Source organism: Danio rerio, chromosome 13 (genome assembly GCF_049306965.1).
Source record: "Danio rerio strain Tuebingen ecotype United States chromosome 13, GRCz12tu, whole genome shotgun sequence".
NCBI lineage: Eukaryota > Metazoa > Chordata > Actinopteri > Cypriniformes > Danionidae > Danio > Danio rerio.
Window position 1 is genome coordinate 56,265,714 of NC_133188.1, and position 21,787 is coordinate 56,287,500.

Sequence of the window (21,787 nt, forward strand, 5' to 3'; positions counted from 1 at the left end):
CACACACACTACACTACACACACAATCAAATGCATAAACACACTCACACGCATAAACACACACACTAAACACACACAATTAAATGCATAAACACACTCACACACATAAACACACACACAATTAAATGCATAAACACACTCACATGCATAAACACAGACACTACACACACACTCACACGCATAAACACACACACTCACATGCATAAACACAGACACTACACACACACTCACACGCATAAACACACACCCACAATCAAATGCATAAACACACTCATACTACACACACACACACACACCCACATGCATAAATACACTCACACCAACACACACACAATCAACTGCATACTACACTACACTACATGCACACTCAACTCCATAAACACTCACACTACACACACATTCAAATGCATGAAGACACACACACACACACTCACACTATACTCTGCCAGTGCAGTGAGCAGAATAGTCTAGTTTTCTCTCTGCAGTAGTGTTCTGGTCAGATTATTCTGCTGGTTTAATGAAAGCTCTCTGCACTGAGACTCTTTATTTCAGAACACATGGTTATATTTGTTGCTGGTCTAGAAAATGCCTCCTGATTTCAGAATCTGATATCTGCTCTAGACACAAGACAAAGCCTCTAGGTCAGAGAAGCAGTGTGAGTATTAAATGGGTTGTGGCAGGATCTTCTGGAAAGCTTCATCTTCTTGGCTGCGTGTCCATGTTGACTGCTCTGTTGGCCGGCTCCTCCTCTGCTGTTTCCTGGAAGGGTCATCAGTGGGATGGACATGAAGCGCAGTGATCCTCCTTGGGGATCTGCTTCAGCCGTGTTAGTTTTATGTGATGTATTGGAGCTGTCAGGTACGCCGGCCGCCGGTGTGATGTCTGGAGTTAGCATCCGTCTGTAAATCTGGTCAGCACATGTCTGTCTGCATCACGCTGGACACAGACTGAGAGGAAACATTCTGTTACAAGCTCCATAAAACACGTCCTGCGGATGAGGAACTGCAGTGTGCAGGAAAACGCTTTGGGCAGAGTCTGATGCATCCACAAAAAACAGAAGATTTTACAGAGAAAACAGGAAGAAAGTAGCACTAATAACCCTAACAACCACAATGAACACCCTAACAACACCATAGCAACAAACAGGACACATTCAAAACACACACAGAACACTCTAACAACCACACAGACAAATCTGACAACTTTTTAAAAAATTCAATAACTATCACCCTAGCAACCACACAGATCACCCTAGCAACAGACAGAAAAACCCTAACAACATCTTCAAAACCACACCAAAAAACACTGCAGCAGCAAAACAATCCTAACAACCACACAGACACTGTAGCATCATCATAACAACCACAATGAGCACCCTAGCAACCAGACAGAAAAAACTGACAACACTCTAACAACAAACTAAAACACCCACACAACCACCCAAACACTGTAGCAACACCCCAGCAACCACAAGGAGCACCCTAGCAACCAGACAGAAAAAACTGACAACACTCTAACAACAAACCATAACACCCACACAACCACCCAAACACTGTAGCAACACCCCAGCAACCACAATGAGCACCCTAGCAACCACACAGGTCACCCTAGCAACAGACAGAAAAACCCTAACAACATCTTAAAAACCACACCAATACAACACTGCAGCAGCAAAACAATCCTAACAACCACACAGACACTGTAGCATCATCATAACAACCACAATGAGCACCCTAGCAACCAGACAGAAAAAACTGACAACACTCTAACAACAAACCATAACACCCACACAACCACCCAAACACTGTAGCAACACCCCAGCAACCACAATGAGCACCCTAGCAACCAGACAGAAAAAACTGACAACACTCTAACAACAAACCATAACACCCACACAACCAGCCAAACACTGTAGCAACACCCTAGCAACCACAATGAGCACCCTAGCAACAACATGAATAGTTTAACAAAACTATTACACAGACACTGTAGCAATACCATAGCAACCACAAAGATTACCCCACCTATCAGAATGAAAAATAACCTGACAACAAGACACAACACCCACACAACCACTCAAACACTGGAGCAACACCCTAGCAACATAAAGAACACCCTAACAACCACATAAACCTAACACACTGTAGCAAAGCAACCACACAGAACACCCTAGCAACAACAAATACCTAAAACACCCTATCAACCACAAAAACATTGTCCCAACACCCTAGCAACCACACAGAGTACCCTGGACACAATTAGGAAAAACCAAAGCAACATCCTAGCAACCAAACAAAAAAACATTAGAAAACTCTAGCAACAACACATCACACCCTAAAAATCACCGCTAGCAACCACACAGAACAACCAAGCAACAACAAATACTTAAAAACACCCTATCAACCACATAAACAGTGTCACAACACCCTAGCAACCACACAGAGTATCCTGGTAATGACTAGGAAACACCACAACAGCCCTCTAGCAACAACACATAAACCCAACAATTACACAGACACTGTAGCAACACAATAGCGTCCACGAAGAGTACCCTAGCTACCACACAGAAACAAACCTGATAACTCTTTAGCAACAAGACATAACAACAGGGCAACCACACAAACACTGTAGCAACCCCCTAGCAACTACACAAAACACCATAGCAACAACATAAATAACTAAAAACACAATTTCAACCACAGAAACACTGTCACAACACCCTAGCAACCGCACAGAGTCCCTGGTAGCAACAAAGAAACACAACAACAACCCTCTAGCAACAACACATAAACCCAACAATCACACAGACACTGCAACAACACAAAAGCGACCACAAAGAGTACCCTAGCTACCACACAGAGAAAACCTGACAACAATTTAGCAACAAGACATAAAACCCAAATGCTGTAGCAACACCATAGCAACCACACAGAACACCCTAGCAACAACATAAATTCTTTAAAACACTACATCAACCAAATAAACACTGTCACAACACTCTAGCAACCGCACAGAGTGCCCTGGTAGCAACAAAGAAACACCACAACAACATACTAGCAACCAAACAAAAAAATGAGAAAACTCTAGCAACAACACAACACCCTAAAATCACACACAAACACTGGAGCAACACCCTAGCAACCACTCAGAACACCCTAGCAGCAACAACTACTTTAAACACCCTACCATCCACATAAACACTGTTACAACACCCTAGCAACCACACAGAATACTGTGGTAGCAACAAAGAAACATAACAACAGAATCCTAGCAACCAAACAGAAAAACCTAAACAAACTCTGGCAACAGCACATCACATCCTAACAATCACACAGACACTGTAGTACACCCTAGCAACCACAAAGAGAACACTAGCTAGCTACCAGGGAGAAAACACCTTGGAAACAACCAAACTACAATTTAGCAACTAGAAATAACACCCACTACACCATAAAATCACCGTAGCAACAACAAAGCAACTGCACAAATAACCCTATCAACATCAAGATGAACATAAAAACACTCCAGCAATGCTGCATAACAAGCTAGCAACCATGAACATGCTGTAACAACATCCTAGCAACTACACAGGGCACCCAGCCAACAACAAAAACACAGTCAACATACAAAAACTGCACAGCACTGCGCCATAACAACCCTGCATCCACATAAACACAGTCACAAAATCCTAGCAACCACACGGAGCACCCTGGAAACTACAAAGGGACACCATAACAACACCCTAGCAACCACACAGAAAAACCTAAGAACACTTCAGCAACAACATAAAGAACCATGGATACCACAAACTACACTACCCTAGCAACCACACAAAACACCCTAGCAACAACAAATACTTAAAAAAGCCTATCAACCATATAAACCCTGTCACAACATCCTAGCAACCCCTCAGAACACCCTAGCAACAAGAAATACATAAAACAGCCTATCATCCACACAAACCCTGTCACAACATCCTAGCAACCACTCGGAACACCCTAGCAACAACAAATACCTAAAAACAGCCTATCATCCACACAAACCCTGTCACAACATCCTAGCAACCACACATAGTATCTTGGTAACGATAAAGCAACACCATCACAACCCTCTAGTAACAACACACAAACCTAACAATCACACACACACGGTAGCAACACAATAGCAACCAAAGAGTACCCTAGCTATCACACAGAAAAAAAACTGCCAACTCTATAACAACAAGACATAACACCCAATCAACCACACAAAAGCTGTAGCAACACCCTAGCAACCACACAGAACACCCTAGCAACAACATAAATACTTAAAAACACCACATCAACCAAATTAACACTGTCACAAAACCCTAGCAACCACAACTAGTACCCTGGTAGCAACAAAGAAACACCACAACAACATCCTAGCAACCAAACAAAAAACCTGAGAAAACTCTAGCAACAACACATCACTTCCTAGCAATCACATAGATACTGCAGTCCACCCTAACAACAACAAAGAGAACACTAGCTAGCTTCCAGAGAGAAATCTCCGAAAACACCTTTGAAACAACCAAACTACAATTTAGCAACAAGAAATAACACCCACAATCACCATAGCAACAATCAAGCAACTACACAAAACACCCTAGCAACCACATGATAAACCTAAGAATACTCCAGCAATGCCGCATAACAAGCTAGCAACCATGAACATGCTGTAACAACATCCTAGCAACTACACAGAGTGGGGTGGGGGGTGTATGTGATGAGGGGTGCATGTGGGGTGGTGTTTCACAGAGTGCATGCGACGTGTCTGAAGAGCGAGGAGGGTCCGGTGGCGAGGGGTGAGAAGGGTGCATGACTTATTTGAGGAATGAAAGGGAGATTATCACTCATTTGCGGGCATCCGGGAGTCTCTATGCATTTGCAGGAGAGTCCCGGAACTTCCAGGAGACTTGGGATGTCTGATTTCCTACATTATTGTCCTTCAATCACAGCTCAGGTGTTTGAACAGCTGAAGAACAACAGTAATGGCACAGGTCACTTCAGATTCCTGTTTCACTTTCTTTTGGATGAGTCCCTTAATTCATCAGGGGTCGCCACAACGGAATGAACACAGCATAGGTTTTACACAGCGGATGCTCTTCCAGCCGCAGCCCAGTACTGGGAAACACCCATACACACTCATTTACACACACACACACACACACACACACACACACTATGGCCAATTTAGTTGATCAATTCCCCTATAGCACATGTGTTTGGACTGTGGGCAGGGCCGGTGCGTCCATGGAGGCGACCTAGGCGGCTGTCTGGAGAGGTCAAGTAGTCAGGGCGCAGTCCGTGACACCCCCCTTATATTAATTTAAGAATTGTTAAAGTTTTTGTCGTGTTTCTAGTCTAAAATCTAAGAAAGAAAAGAAATTTTCCTGGAAGTTTCCAGGAAAACAAATCAACTGAATCAGGAAGCATTTGTGTTTGTACAGTGCGTATCATGAGCATGATCAATGCTGAGCGCGGGGTCAGAGGTGTGTGAAGAGGATTTGTCCTGGAGGTCAGACTCTGCTGGACAGTGTAATTCCTCCAGGATTGCGTTCTACTGTCTGATCAGACCACGTGAAGAGGGTTTACTGCAGGAATAGAGCAGTAGGTGGAGCTCTGATTATGGCTAATCCCTCTTTAAATAACCCTGAGCATTAATGTCCTGCAGGAGAACAGGACAGGACAGGACACACACACACACTCTCTTTCTCTCTGTGCACCGGGATGAACTTCGCCGCTCAGTTTTTCGCTAATTTTATGAATGAAAACCCGCAGGAGCCGCGCAGAGGATTCAGTGACTGCGAGGAGTATGATCCGTTCTGGCAGAGGTGGGAGATATTACTGTAATAAACCAAAACTTTTGGTTGAAAACTGTATTCTCTGGCTGTTTTAGTGTCTGTGCTATTGTTAAAACTAAAAAGTACCTTGAAATGTGTTCACAAAATAAAACCTACAATGCACAGCTGTAATAGTCTTGTGCATGCCTCCTGTAGAGAGCCGGTGTGTGCTGCTGTAAGTGATGATCCTCCAGCAGTGAATACCTGTAGAGAGCCTGTAGAGATTGATCCTCCTCCATCCACACCTCCACCCGTCTGTAGAGCCCGTAAATCTCCAATGCAACCTCCATCCATCCCGCAGATGCCTAAAAACACCCGTAAATCTCCAATACAGCCTCCAACAGTCCTGCAGATACTAGAAAACAGCTGTAAATCTCCAATACAGCCTGCATCCACACCGCAGATCCCTGAAAACACCCGTAAGTCTCCAATACAGCCTGCATCCATCCCTCAGATCCCTGAAAACGCTACCTTCATCACACTCCTGCAGACACTGGTGCTCATCCTCCTCAGACTCTTCCTCTCCTTCATCCTCCTCTTTATACCACGGTAAACACTGCAGGAGACATTCATTTACAAACTGTAAAATACAATATAATTAAGACGAAATGTTTTACAAGCTACAAAAGGTCTGAGTTCACCTCTGAGGAACAGAGAAATTAAAGGTTCTGGAAATAAGCCTTCGTTAAAAGCCTGGTGATTGTATGTTACACTCTTTAACTTTTCTTTAAAAATTAAAAATAAAACATTTCAAATATGTAACGCCTATAGTTATAACTCACTTTAGAATTAGTTTTGGTCTGCTAAATGACAATGTAAATGCATAGAATTTTGAAACTTGATTGTAGCATCTACTTCAGCAGTCAGACAACAGAAGCTGTGTAGCAGATTGTGTGCAACAGGTTTAAAAGTGAAGTCTGATCTTGATTAATTCCTGTTTCCATCCTGATGCAGTAGTGTTATGGGGTTAACCTGAGCTGTGTGCACATGTTTCTATCAGACAGAGGCTTTATTAGACGCAGTGAAGTGTGAATGAGGCGAGAGGTCAAACCTGCAGAAAACACTGCAGATATTAATAGACTTCAGTGCTGGACACAGCAGCTAGACACACTCAAAGCCTGCACTTTAAAAGCTCTACACAGAATATTTAAATGTGCCATAGAATCTTTAAACATGCTACAGAATCTTTAAAGGCAATAAAGAATCAATAATGGTGCTATAGAATCAATAAACGTGCTAAAGAACCAATAAACATGCTATAGAATCATTAAAGGGGCTGAAGAAACAATACCCATGCTGTAGAATCAATAAAGGTGCTATATAATCAATAAATGTGCTATAGAATCAATAAACATAGAATCAATAAACATGCTATAGAATCAATAAAGGTGCAATCGAATCAATAAAGGAGCAATCGAATCAATAAAGGAGCTATAGAATCAATAAAGGTGCAATCGAATCAATAAAGGAGCTATAGAATCAATAAACATGCTATAGAGTCAATAAAGGTGCAATCGAATCAATAAAGGAGCAATCGAATCAATAAAGGAGCTATAGAATCAATAAAGGTGCAATCGAATCAATAAAGGAGCTATAGAATCAATAAACATGCTATAGAGTCAATAAAGGTGCAATCGAATCAATAAAGGAGCAATCGAATCAATAAAGGAGCTATAGAATCAATAAAGGTGCAATCGAATCAATAAAGGAGCTATAGAATCAATAAAGGTGCAATCAAATCAATAAAGGAGCTATAGAATCAATAAAGGAAATATAGAATCAATAAAGGTGCAATTGAATCAATAAAGGAGCTATAGAATCAATAAACATGCTTTAGAATCAATAAAGGAGCTATAGAACCAAAAAGGCGCAATAAATTCAATAAACATACTAGAGAATTAATAAAGGAGCTATAGAATCAATAAAGGCACTATAGATTCAATAAACATGCTAGAGAATCAATAAAGTTGCTATAGCACCAATAAAGGCTCTGTAGAATCAATAAAGTTGCTATAGAATCAATAAAGGCACTATAGAATCAATAAATTAAGCTAAATTAGCATATAAAGACAAGACTGAGGATAATGTTTATCACATGGTGCAGCTATGGTAGAAGATTTAAATATTTTCTTAGGTTTGATAAAGGCAAAACTGAATGTGAGAAAATCTGTTTTAATATTCCTGCATTTGAGCCCATTAAACTTAATGAGTATGAAATAGCAGCCAGTCTTGCTAGTATAAAGCCAAATAAAGCACCTGGCCCAGATGGGCTTAAAGGTCACGTGTTGGGAGATTGTGCTTTTCAGCTATTTAGTGTATTCACCCGTTTGTTTTAGCTTTCGTTAGACTGTAAAATGGTTCCAAGTTTATGGAAAGAAACAAAAATTGTTCCAGGACCCAAAATATCCAATGCCAATCAGTTACAAGATTTTAGACCAATAGCTCTTACATCTATTCTGGGTAAATGTATGGAAAGAGTATTATATCAAGGCACATCTGGAACAAGGTGGTCAACGATTTGGACCCCCTTCAGTTTGCATACAGGGGAAAGAGGGGCACCGACGATGCTGTAATAACTTTGTGTGATTTTGCTGCTGAATATATTCAACAGACCACAAATTATGTAAGGATTTTATTTATAGATTTTAGCTCAGCTTTTAATTCAATTGGGATAGATATTCTCCTGCAAAGACTACTTGATCTAGGAGTGAATGGTGATCTTATTTGGTGGATTAAAGATTTCCTTTTAAATCATCCTCAAAGAGTAGTCGTTAATGAAATGGTGTCTAAAACAATGATTGTAAATACAGGAGTTCCGCAAGGAAGCATATTATCACCCTTACTATTTTCTCTTTACACAAATGAACTTAAGATCCAGGATTCAGGTTTTAAGTTATTTATATATGCAGATGACATGCACTTATTGGACGGTTGACTAAAATAGGAACAGAAGGCGATACCTCGTACTATAATTATATAAATTTGCTCCAGAATTGGTGTAAAAAGAGTTCACTGGAGATCAATTTTAATAAAACCAAGGAGATGATAATTAGCAGAAATAAACTAGTGCTTAGTCAAGGGTTTAAGCCTCTGGTCCTTGAGGGACATGAAATAGAGACAGTTGGCTGTTTTAAATATTTAGGAACACTTATTGATAGTGGATTAACATTAGCTGCAAATGCAGAGTGCATTTTTAAAAAATCAATGCAGAGATTATATCTCATTAGGAGGTTAAAACAATTTGTCAAGATGTCCTTGAGATGGTATACAAGAACTTGGTTGAGAGTGTTGTGAGTTTGCATGATTGCATGGTATGGACTGTTGCCAATGTAGGAAAAGCAAAAACTGTGTCGAGTAGTAAAAATATGCAGTACAATTGTACGTAAAGCGCAAAAACAACCAAATGAAATTTATTCAATGAGAATTAGACAGAAAGCACATATCATTGTTAAAGATTGTTCCCATCCCTTAAATATCAAATTTCAGCTCTTGCCATCAAAAAGACGTTTTAGGCAACCTAAAGTAAAGAAAAATGTGTATCAAATGTCATTTGTGCTGAGTGCCATTACAATTTCAAATACTGGGTTTTAATTGTGTATAGGGTTTTAAATTGAGTTTTTTAATGTGATATATGTGATGACGTTGAATGTATTCGTGTTGAATGTTTTTTCTGTGATGTGTGTAATGTGAACGCTGATGTGGTTGTGTGGTGAAGCCAAAGATAAATTTCCACTTGTGGACAATAAAGAAAGTAAAGTATAAAGTAAAAAATAAAGTATAAAGGTGCTATAGAATCAATACAGGCACTATAGAATCAATAAGCATGCTATAGAATCAATAAAGGTGCTATTAAAACAATAAACATGCTATAGAATCAATAAAGGCTCTATAGAATCAATAACTGTGCTACAAAATCAATAAAAGCGCTATAGAATCAATAAAGAAGCTATAGAATCAATAAAGGCTCTATAGAATCAATAACCGTGTTACAAAATGAATAAAAGCGCTATAGAATCAATAAAGACTCTATAGAATCAATAAACATGCTATAGAATCAATAAACATACTATAGAATCAATAAAGGAGTTGTGGAATCAATAAACATGCTATAGAATCAATAAAGGCTCTATAGAATCAATAACTGTGGTACAAAATCAATAAAAGCGCTATGGAATCAATAAACATGCTATAGAATCAATAAACATGCTATAGAATCAATAAAGGTGCTATAGAATCAATAAACAGGGTATAGAATCAATAAAGGCTCTATAGAATCAATAAACATGCTATAGAATCAATAAAGGCTCTATAGAATCAATAAACATGCTATAGAATCAATAAACATACTATAGAATCAATAAAGGAGCTATATAATCAATAAAGGAGCTGTGGAATCAATAAACATGCTATAGAATCAATAAACATACTATAGAATCAATAAAGGAGCTATATAATCAATAAAGGAGCTGTGGAATCAATAAACATGCTATAGAATCAATAAACATGCTATAGAATCAATAAAGGAGCTATAGAATCAATAACCGTGCTACAAAATCAATAAAAGCTCTATAGAATCAATAAACATGCTATAGAATCAATAAACATGCTATTGAATCAATAAAGGCTCTATAGAATCAATAAAAGCACTATAGAATCAATAAACATGCTAAAGAATCAATAAACATGCTATAGAATCAATAAAGGCTCTATAGAATCAATAAAGGCTCTATAGAATCAATAAAGGCTCTATAGAATCAATAAAGGCTCTATAGAATCAATAAAGGAGCTATAGAATCAATAAACAATTAATAAGGTCAAAATGCCTTTCAAGATTTGCCTTTCCACGTGCAGTATGTGGACACTCAGTATGTGGAGGTTATCGTTGGTATAGAATCAATAAAGGTGAATCTAGATTTACAGGTTCGTTTTGCCTCTAAAATATCCATCTTAAAGACTCCACTACTGCTGTCTTTACCATGTCATCATATAAAGGTTCATCTAAATGTCATCCAGAGCAGTCCGCTTTTGTTTGTGTTGTCATGAAAGTTGTGATGCGTAACCCTAAAAGTTGTAATCGACTCACCCTGTCTGAGTGATGCTATAATACTGTGTGTGATGTTGATTGTGCAGTGCTGAGCAGCGCCGTGGATCCGCAAAGCCTGACTGCTCATTCCACAGCGGCCCCTGCACTCGAGACCCGCTGGTGCTGATGGGGAATGGGCGCACGGGCCGCCGCTCCACACTCATCTGCCCAGAGAGACTCAAAGACTTCGGAGCTGAAGAATACCTGAACGGAGACGTGAAGACCTTCCAGACCAGCGTCTCTGAGCCGGCGGAGCTGCAGCTGATGTCCACCCCCAAACCAGCCGCGAAGAAGAGCACCGACAGCAAGAAGAGTAGCACACCTCCGGCTCCAGAACACCTGCGCTTCCAGGACATCAGCGCCGCGGCCTTCAGACTACAGCAGTCCAGCCTACAGAAAACACCCTGCACGGTGACACATGCACACATGCACTGACACACACGCATACTCACACAAGCATGCATTCATGCGCACACACACACACACACACACACACACACACACACAACTAAACAACTGTCAATAGATTTTTTTTCTGTCAGTCTAAATTCAAGACCTCCTAAAAACATGAAGCATTTTTCTAAGACTACGAGCAACAGCTCTGAAACACACCTCTGTGGTGCTCATGAGTGTGTGTGTGTGTGTGTGTGTTCTGCTTTCAGTACTCCAGACTGTCCAAACAGTATGGCATGGAGATTTACCTGAAGAAGGAGCTGCTCCACTACACCGGCTCAGTAAAGGAGAGAGGAGTGCTGTACCTGCTGTCCTCCCTCAAACAGGTGAAGATCCTCAACAACACCCAAACACTGAATCCAGATCAACACCCAAACACTGAATCCAGATCAACACCCAAACACTGAATCCAGATCAACACCCAAACACTGAATCCAGATCAACACCCAAACACTGAATCCAGATCAACACCCAAACACTGAATCCAGATCAACACCCAAACACTGAATCCAGATCAACACCCAAACACTGAATCCAGATCAACACCCAAACACTGAATCCAGACCAACACCCAAACACTGAATCCAGATCAACACCCAAACACTGAATCCAGACCAACACCCAAACAATGAATCCAGATCAACACCCAAACACTGAATCCAGATCAACACCCAAACACTGAATCCAGATCAACACCAAAACACTGAATCCAGATCAACACCAAAACACACACTTAATCCAGATCAACACCCAAACACTGAATCCAGATCAACACCCAAACACTGAATCCAGATCAACACCCAAACACTTAATCCAGATCAACACCCAAACAATGAATCCAGATCAACACCCAAACACTGAATCCAGATCAACACCCAAACACTTAATCCAGATCAACACCCAAACACTGAATCCAGATCAACACCCAAACACTGCCTTTAAAACATCACCAAAATACTGCATTCATACAATTCACAACAACACCCGAATACTGTGTGTGTGTGTGTGTGTGTGTGTGTGTGTGTGTGTGTGTGTGTGTGTGTGTGTGTGTGTGTGTGTGTGCAGGATCAGCAGAGGAAGGGTGTGATTGTGGCCACAGACTGTAACTTCTCGATGTCGGTGGCGTATCATGCGGTGGAGATGCGTATCCCGGTGTTCGTCATCATGCCAGCGTGCAGCTCTCCTCCTCGTCTGCGCATGTACAGAGATTACGGAGCCATGGTTATTTCCTACGGCAGCACAGCCCGAGACTCAATCAACCACGCCCGACACCTGGCCAAGGAGAACGGATACCTGTGTCTGGAGGAGTGAGTTTCACACCCATCACCCTGCAGCCCGAGAGCGCTTACTCACTGAAGCTGAGCAGGGCCCAGTGTGTCTGGATGGGAGACCACATGGGAACACTAGGCTGCTGTTAGCAGTGGTGTTAGTGAGGCCAGCAGGGGGCGCTCAACCTGTGGTCTGTGTGAGTCCTAATGCCCCAGTTTAGTGAAGGGGACTCTGTACTGTCAGTGAGCGCCGTCTTTCAGATGAGATGTTAGACTGAGCTCCTGACTCTCTGTGCTCTTTAAAATTGTGGTCATCAAATCGGCCCCTACTGATCATTAAGCCTTTTACTATAGAATAATAATAAATAATAAAATATTTTAATGAGGCCAAACCCCCTGAAGTACGTCTAGGATCAGTTGGAGGAGTAGATGTGTCTGTCTGTCTGTCCACTCATGCATGATCACAGCACATGAGCAGACAGAGAGGCATCGCTTGGCAGGGTTTGGTGTGTCAGACAGGTTTATCCATCGCTCTCTCTCTCTCCATCTGCCTGTAGGGACGACAGCGCTGTGTATCTGGCAGGTCTGGGAACAGTGGGTATGGAGATCTACGAGCAGGTGCCCAAACTGGACGCTGTGGTGGTGCCAGCGGGTGGACATTGTGGCCTACTGGCAGGAACTGCAGCCGCCATCAAACACCTGAACCCTCGCATCTCTGTCATAGTGAGTCAAACACATCGGGTAAACCTCAGACAACAACACTGTTTCCAGTCCAAACATCGAAAAACTCTGAAATCAAGAAGCATTTTCAAGATATAGTCTTGTTTTGAGAAATAATGAGTCAAAATGAAGCGAGTTTTTCTTTAAAGGCCACCTATTATGCAGAAATGACTATTATGCAGGGTTTAAAGCCAGTAGTGTGTGTCAGCAGTGTGTGGATATCTCCAGCCTCTAGTGGTCAACAGTGCTGAATTGTGCTTATTCAAATCAGACTAGATGAAATCAGTCTGCAGAAACACTGTGATTGACATTCTCACTTTGTACGTGTCATCAAAGGGTGAAAGCCCCGCCCACTAGTGCCCATCTCTCCCTCATTACACTCTCAGAAATAAAGCTACGCGAGCTGTCACTGGGTGGTACCTTTTCAAAAGGTAAATATACGTACTTAAAGGGTCCTTATTAATACCTCAAAGGTACATATTAGTACCTGAAATGTGCAAAACTGTACATGCTGAAATTTATGGGGTGCTAATATACACCTTTAAGGTACAAATATGTACCTTTTGAAAAAGCACCACCCCAGTGTCAGCTCACATGCTTTTATTTCTAAGTGTAGCATAGGATGTTGGTGTTGTTTTTTAATCTGCCACTATGCTGACACAAGGGCATTTATAGCTCCGCCCTCTTCTGAAAAGTGCAGAATCTCATTTGCATTTAAAGCGACAGTCACCAAAGCGCCACAATTAGGATCAAAGCCTGAAAGGGTCAGTTTCAGAGAGCTGGAGAACATGACCTGTGTGCTGTTCTCAGCTCACACACACACACACTCGAGAGACAGCAGAGACGCATTTACAGCTTGTGAAAGTAGGCAGAACATGTCAGATTTAAAACAAGTAAAACAGTGTTATTTCAGAGCAAAAACAATTATTGTACTTATTATTCACATTATTATTATTATTTTACAGATTCTGTTGCTGACTTTAAGGAAAAACCCCAGTACATTTTGACTCATTATTTCTAAAATAAATGTAAAAAATGCTTATTGTTTTAAGAATTTTAAGATATTTGGACTAGCAACAAGACAAAACCTGTTTTATTTGCAGAGAAACTCCTCATAATCCCGTCATCCGCATCATATGAGCAGGAGTCGGTGTTAGAGAGTGCCTGATGATGAACCCCTGCTGTTTAATCTATAGTGTTTTCCCACAGGGTGTGGAGCCGGAGGAGTTCCCTCTTCTCCTGCAGTCGCTCAAAACAGATTCTCCCATTAAAGACCTCTACTGCAACCCCAACAAGAAGCTCTACAGAGGTGAAGTTAGGAACTTGTGTTTATATGAAGAGTTCAGACGCAAAACTTTTAGTTGTCCTTAGATATTTTCTTCTAAAATTAATGTTTGTGTTTGTGTTCACTATAAAGGGGGTCTATATGCACAAGCTTAAAATGTGTCTCTGCTGTGTCTAGAGAATGTGTGTGGGTGTGTGTGTTTATGCTAATGAGATGGGCACTAGTGGGCGGGGCTTTCCCCCTCTGATGACACATACAAAGGGAGAATGTCAATCACAGTGTTTCTGCATCAAGTCTGATTAGAACAAACACAATTACTCATGATGAGCATCAGAGACTGCTGGAAATATTCACACACTGCTCACACACACACACACACACACACACTGCTGGGGTTAAACCCCCTAGAAATGTCATTTCTACACAATAGGTGCCCATTAAAGCCAATGAAAAGCAGATATTCTTTGGCACTGCAGTGAGATTACTGAACCCACACACAGGAGCCTGAGACAAATGTTCAGAGAAGAAAATATTCAAACGGCAACTGGAGGCTTTTGCATCTGAACTCCTGGTCTTATGTGAGTTTCTGATGGGTTTTTCTGCACAGATCTGGTGGATCACTCTCTGGGCACACACACCTTTCAGCTGGCCAAGAAACTGGTGGACAAAGTTATTTCTGTCAGGTATCGTGAAGATATATTTCCTTCATGGTAATTAGGGTAAAGTTAGGGTAATTAGACAACAGTAGTAGAATAACAGTGGTTTGTTCTGGAGATTTATTTTCCTTCAGCTTAGTCCCTTATTTATCAGGGGTCACCACAGCGGAATGAACCACCAACTATTCCAGCTGCAACCCATTACTGGGAAACACCTATACACACACCATACACACACACCACGGCAAGTGTAGTTGATCAGTTCCCCTATAGCGCATGTGTTTGGACTGTGGGGGAAACCGGAGCACCCGGAGGAAACCCACACCAACACGGGGAGAACATGCAAACTCCACACAGAAACACACACTGACCCAGCCGGGACTCAAACTAGAGACCTTACCGTGATGCCACAATTTGACACCACTGAATCACCCTATAGACAATTAAAAATATAAATTCTTAAGGGAGCTAACAATATTGACCTTAAAACATATCCATTTAGTATTATAGTATATACTGTGAAAATGTTCCACTTGAGAAATAATTGAAAAAAAATCACAGCAGGGCTAATAACCTTGCCTTCAACTGTATTATTATAGGTTTCTATAACATGTGACAGGTATGCATTTGTCAGACTGTTATTCAAGAGACTAATGCATGTTATCAGTTCATGAATACCTCAAGAATCAAACTCGAGACTTTAGCATTGCTAGAAACAACCTTTAGTGTTTGACCTACAGCCTCTCTCTCTCTCTCTCTCTCTCTCTCTCTCTCTCCCTCTCTCTCTCTCTCCCTCTCTCCTCTCTCTAGCAGCAGATTATCTGTAATCTGGATTGAGTAATCAGATTACAGCAATCAAGTACTTGTAATTAGACTAAAGTACTTTTTAAAACACTCGTAATCAGACTACAGTTACTCTTTGATGGATTACATGATTACATTTAGCTACACAATGGCAGGAGGCTGCTCACAATTCATTGACTCTGCTTGGTTTTTTTTTACATTCATTCATTTTCTTGTTGGCTTAGTCCCTTTATTAATCTGAGGTAGCCACAGAGGAATGAACCGCCAACTTAACCAGCACATGCTTTACGCAGTGGATGCCCTCCCAGCTGCAACCGATCACTGGGAAACACCCACACACTTTCATTCATATACATAAACTACGGACAATTTTAGCTTACCCAGTTCACCTGTACTGCATGTGTTTAGACTGTGGGGGAAACCGGAGGAAACCCACACGATCACAGGGAGAACATGCAAACTCCACACAGAAACACCAACTGACCCAGCCGAGACTCAAACCAGAGACCTTCTTGCTGTGAGGCCACAGCACTACCTACTGCGCCACCGCGCCACCTCTTTACATGTATTATTTTCATAATTAACCAGCTGCTTGTGTGCATTCATGATTCTTCACACTTTTACAGTCATCTGCATTTCTAGAGATTTATAGGTGAAACATTTGACGTCGCAGTGATATTTATGTGAATTTGATGTTTTTCAATATTAGGTTTTGTAATGTTGCTGCTTTCTAAATGCATTTAATGTCCGGTAAATGTTTGTGGTTTAGTGTTGTTGAGGTATATTAGTGTTATATAGTATATTATGAAGTATTATCTGTCCATCATGTCCTCTTGATGATGATTAACAATGTAGATATTTATTATTTCTCTCTGTCTAAATAGTACAAGATAATCCTGCTTCAGTATATGAGGCATCAAATAAGGATTAGCGCAAATGTAATCTAAATGTAATCCAAATTTAGTCAGATTACTTCACTATAAATGTGTAATCTGGGAGATTATATTAGTGATTACATCTTTTACCATGTAACCAAATAAGGCTCAGTGCAAAAGTAATCTAAATGTAACCCGAAAGTAGATTACTAGACTATTATTGTGTAATCTGAGAGATTATATTATGGAGTACATTTTTTCCCTTCTAATCAAATAAGGGTTAACACAAAAGTAATCCAAATGTAACCCAAAAGTAGTCAGATTACAATACCATGAATGTGTAATCTGAGAGATTACATAACTACACTTTTTACCATGTAACTAAATAAGGCGTAACACAAAAGTAATCCGATAGTAGTCAGATTACTTTAAATGTGTAATCTGAGAGATTATAGTACTGATTACATTTTTGCCATGTAATTAAATAAAGAGTAGAAAAAACGTAATCTAAATGTATACCGAAAGTAGTCAGATTACTTTACCATTACAGTGTACTCTGAGAGATTATATTAATGATTAAACTTTTTTTTAATCACGTAATCAAATATTGGTCAACACAAAAGTAATCTAAATGTAATCCAAAAGTAGATTACTTGACCATTAATGTTTACTCTGAGAGATTATATTATGGAGTACAATTTTTTCCAGTGTAATCAAATAAGGGTTAACATAAAACAAATCTAAATATAACCCGAAAGTAGTCAGATTACAATACCATGAATGTGTAATCTGAGATCACATAACTACACTTTTTACCATGTAATTAAATAAGGTGTAGCACAGAAGTAATCTAAATGTAATCCAGAAGGAGTCAGATTACTTTACCATTACAGTGTAATCTGAGAAATTATATTAATGATTACACTTTTTTTAACCATGTAATCAAATATTGGTCAACACAAAAGTAATCTTAATGTAATCCAAAAGTAGTCAGATTACTTTAGATTAGATTTTTAGATTAGATTCAACTTTATTGTGATTACACACGTACAAGAACAATGCAATGTGTAATCTGAGAGATTACATTACTGATTCCACATTTTAGCATGTAATTTATTATCTTTAACTGAACTGATTCTCCTGTTCTCACACTGTTCTCTATCTGATTACTGATTCTCGGCATGTTTTGCTCAGGGAGGCGGACGCTCTGGTGGCCATGCTGCGCTTCCAGGAGTTCGAGCGCTGCACGGTGGACACTGAAGGTGCGATGGGTCTCGCCGCCATCCTGGCTGGACAACTGCCAGAGCTCAAGGGCAAAAGGTGCTCAAAACTCTTTATTAACATCTCAAAGGTCACTCAAACACGCTCTCTGATAAGCCAATTAACCCAGGAGTTCATCAGCAGTAAACACACTGCAGTAAACACCGCACTCCTCACTGAAAAGACTAACTCACTGGTGGAAAGACTACTGAAAACCATACTCTAGTAAACGAGACATTATTGCCAGTATAGTAAATGTGTCATCACCGGCTAAAAAATAAAATAGTGGCAGTAAAAGTCACTGAAAAAAATATTCATTGTATTTACTGTATTTTTAAGGTGTGTGTTTGCAAACAGTTTATATGGGCTGAACTTAAACAAACTAATTAAATTTAGAAGCATTCAGGCTAATTTATTCATTTAAATTCAGCTTACCACTTACATTTACCACTTACCTTAAAAAATATAGTAAATACAATGAGTGTTTTTTCCAGTGTATTTTAAACAGTACTCAAAATGTGTGTGAAAGAAGCCCTCTTCAAGGTGTTCAAGAGTAGTGAGCACTGTAAATTACTCCACGCTACACCCTGCTGATTAAACATGTAGCTTATGCTTGATGCATTTATCTACAGAGTGATGTAATCTTACACACAAAATATAGCTGTGCTGATATGCTCACCCTCAGGTTATGACCTTTGACCCCTGGCTAAACAGCTCCGAGTGTCCAGCAGGTGGCGCCATAAACTCCTGCAGCACTGAGAGAATACCTGCAGTCTGTGTGGAAGAGGAAACATTCTGTAGTGCGTTCAGTGATTGTTGATGGACGTAGACATTTCAGCTGGATGTTTACCCAAAAATATGCTTATTTTTTATATCATATCTTTTAAATATTTCTATTTTTTAAATACTATAAGTCAGTTCAGACCAATCAGAACCTAAAAATGGTGCAACTTTGTTGACTTCTGGAGGCCTGTGGTGTGTGATTGACACAGTGAGCATGTTATATAAGGTCAGACGTTTAGATGTGTGTGATTAATCGCCATTGTGTCGGATTTGTTAAGTTTTTGGGGGGTAAATAAAAAAAAATGCTTTCATTTCAGTAATTTCCGTTCATTTGCTAGTGGTGTCCATTCTTGGGCAAAGAGAGAGTTTTTTGTGTGTTCACATGACATGGTGTTCCTTCAGCTTAGTCCCTTATTTATCAGGGGTCGCCACCAACCACCAACTATTCCAGCTTATGTTTTACACAGCGGATGCCAGCTGCAACCCAATAATGGGAAACACCCATACACACTGATTTACACACACACACACTCATACACTACGGCTAGTGTAGTTGATCAGTTCCCCTATAGCTTATGTGTTTGGACTGTGGGGGAAACCGGAGCACCCGGAGGAAACCCACACCAACACGGGGAGAACATGCAAACTCCACACAGAAACACGCACTGACCCAGCCGAGACTCAAACCAGCGACCAGTGGCAGTTCTAGTTTAAATGGCACCCTGGGTGAACCACCCCATACACCACCTTAATAAAATAAAAAATAAATAAAGTTGTTATTAATATTATTATTCAATTATATTGATTCTAAATGAATTACTGAAACAATGCTGAATGTAACTGGAAAACAACGTAAAGACACAACTATGCTAAGATCACTTAAGAAATCTCTTGCATGAATATTAATTTAGATAATTCTTCAGAATGCAGATAAACATGTTTTATAGACCCGACTCACGGATGAGAATTAATGTTATGAAGTCTTGATTATCTCCCTGACTCATTATCCTTTACTGCTTCATAGCCGTTATTATAGTCACCATAACATCATCATCATCATGTTATCATTAGTTCTGTCGACTTGCAAAGCTCGCTTTGTGCCAACACCTCTGCGTAAAAGGCTGTTACTCTGGTTTCACAGTGCACGAGCATCGTGTATTTAATCGGTGTGCATGTAAACAACCGTGATCCACATGGGGAGTGTGTGTGAGGTGCGCGGGAATGTTTTGTTTTTGCGCATGCGTTAGTTTGCTTTCAGCAGTGTTGTTTCGGTTGCACATAGAGAATAACAAATGTGCACATGCAAAAGAAGCCAAATGTGAACGGCCCCTAACATCTCAATTCTGGCTTAACTACTCTAAATTACACTTGCATAAAATAAATCGCATCTCAAAGCTTTTACTGGCCACTTTTTTTTGCACTGTCGCCCCATGCCGCCCCCAGCAAGATGCCGCCCTGGGCGATCGCCCATATTGCCCATGCCTAACTCCGCCACTGCCAGCAACCTTCTTGCTGTGAGGCCACAGTGTGACACCACTGAGACACCGTGCTTAGGGAATCTGTAAAAGAGCTTCTTTAATTCATACACTGATTAATGATTAAAACTATTATATTTATATCTATATAGACATTTTACTCTACATGCAACACATTTTCACCCAGTGATGGTACTTTCACTAGAGTATGATTCACACTGAAAGCACAGATCACAGCAGCTCGGCACATCTCTGTGATGCTAATGAAGCACTTGACTAGAATACATGAATTACTATTAATAAATTAAGCAGTGACATGCACAATACGCTCTCATTCGCTCACATAATTGAATGCATTCATTAAAATGCAATGAGCAGCTAAATATAGGCGTTTTACAGCACTTCATGATGTTAATGTCAATTGCTTAATGCACTTTGACTTCAGTGTGTGACCTTATAGTGATAAATGATGAGACAGTAATAGCACATTTATTAGTTTGTTTTAACTAGTGAAGTTTACTCATTTGAACTAATTACACATTCTCATTTTCACTTCATCTGGATTAATTATTAGTGCATTCACCAACCAAAAGTGCATTAATGCATTAACAGTGAGCAATACATTTTCTACAGCACTTGTTTTTTATTTGCTTGTGTTACTTCATAGTGCATTAAATAATATTAAATTATATAATAATAATCGTCTCAGTAATTACTGAATAAGATATTATTACTTATTATTGCTGCTTTGGAGTTATAATTGTTGTGAAAAGCAATTACAAATAAACTTGAATATTTTATAAGTCTATTATAGAGTATATAGTGATTAATGACTTAATATTGTCTGAGATTATTTAATAGTTGATATTAAATAATATCTTTAATCATATTACTGGTTATTGTCATTATATCACAGCAGTGCAGTGTGTGTTTAGCTATGGTGGCTTTAATTTCATTTAAACTCCAGTGCTGCTGAATGCTTGATTCTGATTGGCTGATGAGCATTCTTATGAGTGGTGTTGTTTTCAGATAAATGCAAAGCTAAAGTAGTTCCGGCAGGTTTTGAAATCGACTCATATCATTCAGTGTAGTGATATGGAGCTGAAATGCGCTCTAAACCTGCCGGAACTACTTTAGCTGTGCCTTTATCTTGCGATTACCAAACACCTGAGAGTGACCATCAGCCAATCAGAATCCAGCATTCAGCAGAGACATAGTATAAAATAAATGACAGCAACTAGAGCTGTAACACGCTACATATTA

At 40.0% G+C, this 21,787-nt stretch overlaps 1 protein-coding gene across 1 annotated transcript in view; it reads left to right on the forward strand.

Moving 5' to 3' along the window:
* The first annotated feature begins 5,691 nt into the window (after nucleotides 1-5,691).
* Nucleotides 5,692-21,787, forward strand: part of LOC100331665 (L-threonine ammonia-lyase) — an 18,556-nt gene continuing 2,460 nt past the window's right edge. Inside the window, exons 1-9 of the mRNA XM_073920396.1 lie at nucleotides 5,692-5,853; nucleotides 6,019-6,411; nucleotides 10,993-11,356; nucleotides 11,608-11,724; nucleotides 12,464-12,705; nucleotides 13,224-13,389; nucleotides 14,596-14,695; nucleotides 15,279-15,354; nucleotides 18,201-18,326. Of these exons, the coding sequence (XP_073776497.1) occupies nucleotides 5,750-5,853; nucleotides 6,019-6,411; nucleotides 10,993-11,356; nucleotides 11,608-11,724; nucleotides 12,464-12,705; nucleotides 13,224-13,389; nucleotides 14,596-14,695; nucleotides 15,279-15,354; nucleotides 18,201-18,326 (1,688 nt within the window). The 5' untranslated portion in view covers nucleotides 5,692-5,749. The remainder of the gene's footprint in view (nucleotides 5,854-6,018; nucleotides 6,412-10,992; nucleotides 11,357-11,607; nucleotides 11,725-12,463; nucleotides 12,706-13,223; nucleotides 13,390-14,595; nucleotides 14,696-15,278; nucleotides 15,355-18,200; nucleotides 18,327-21,787) is intronic.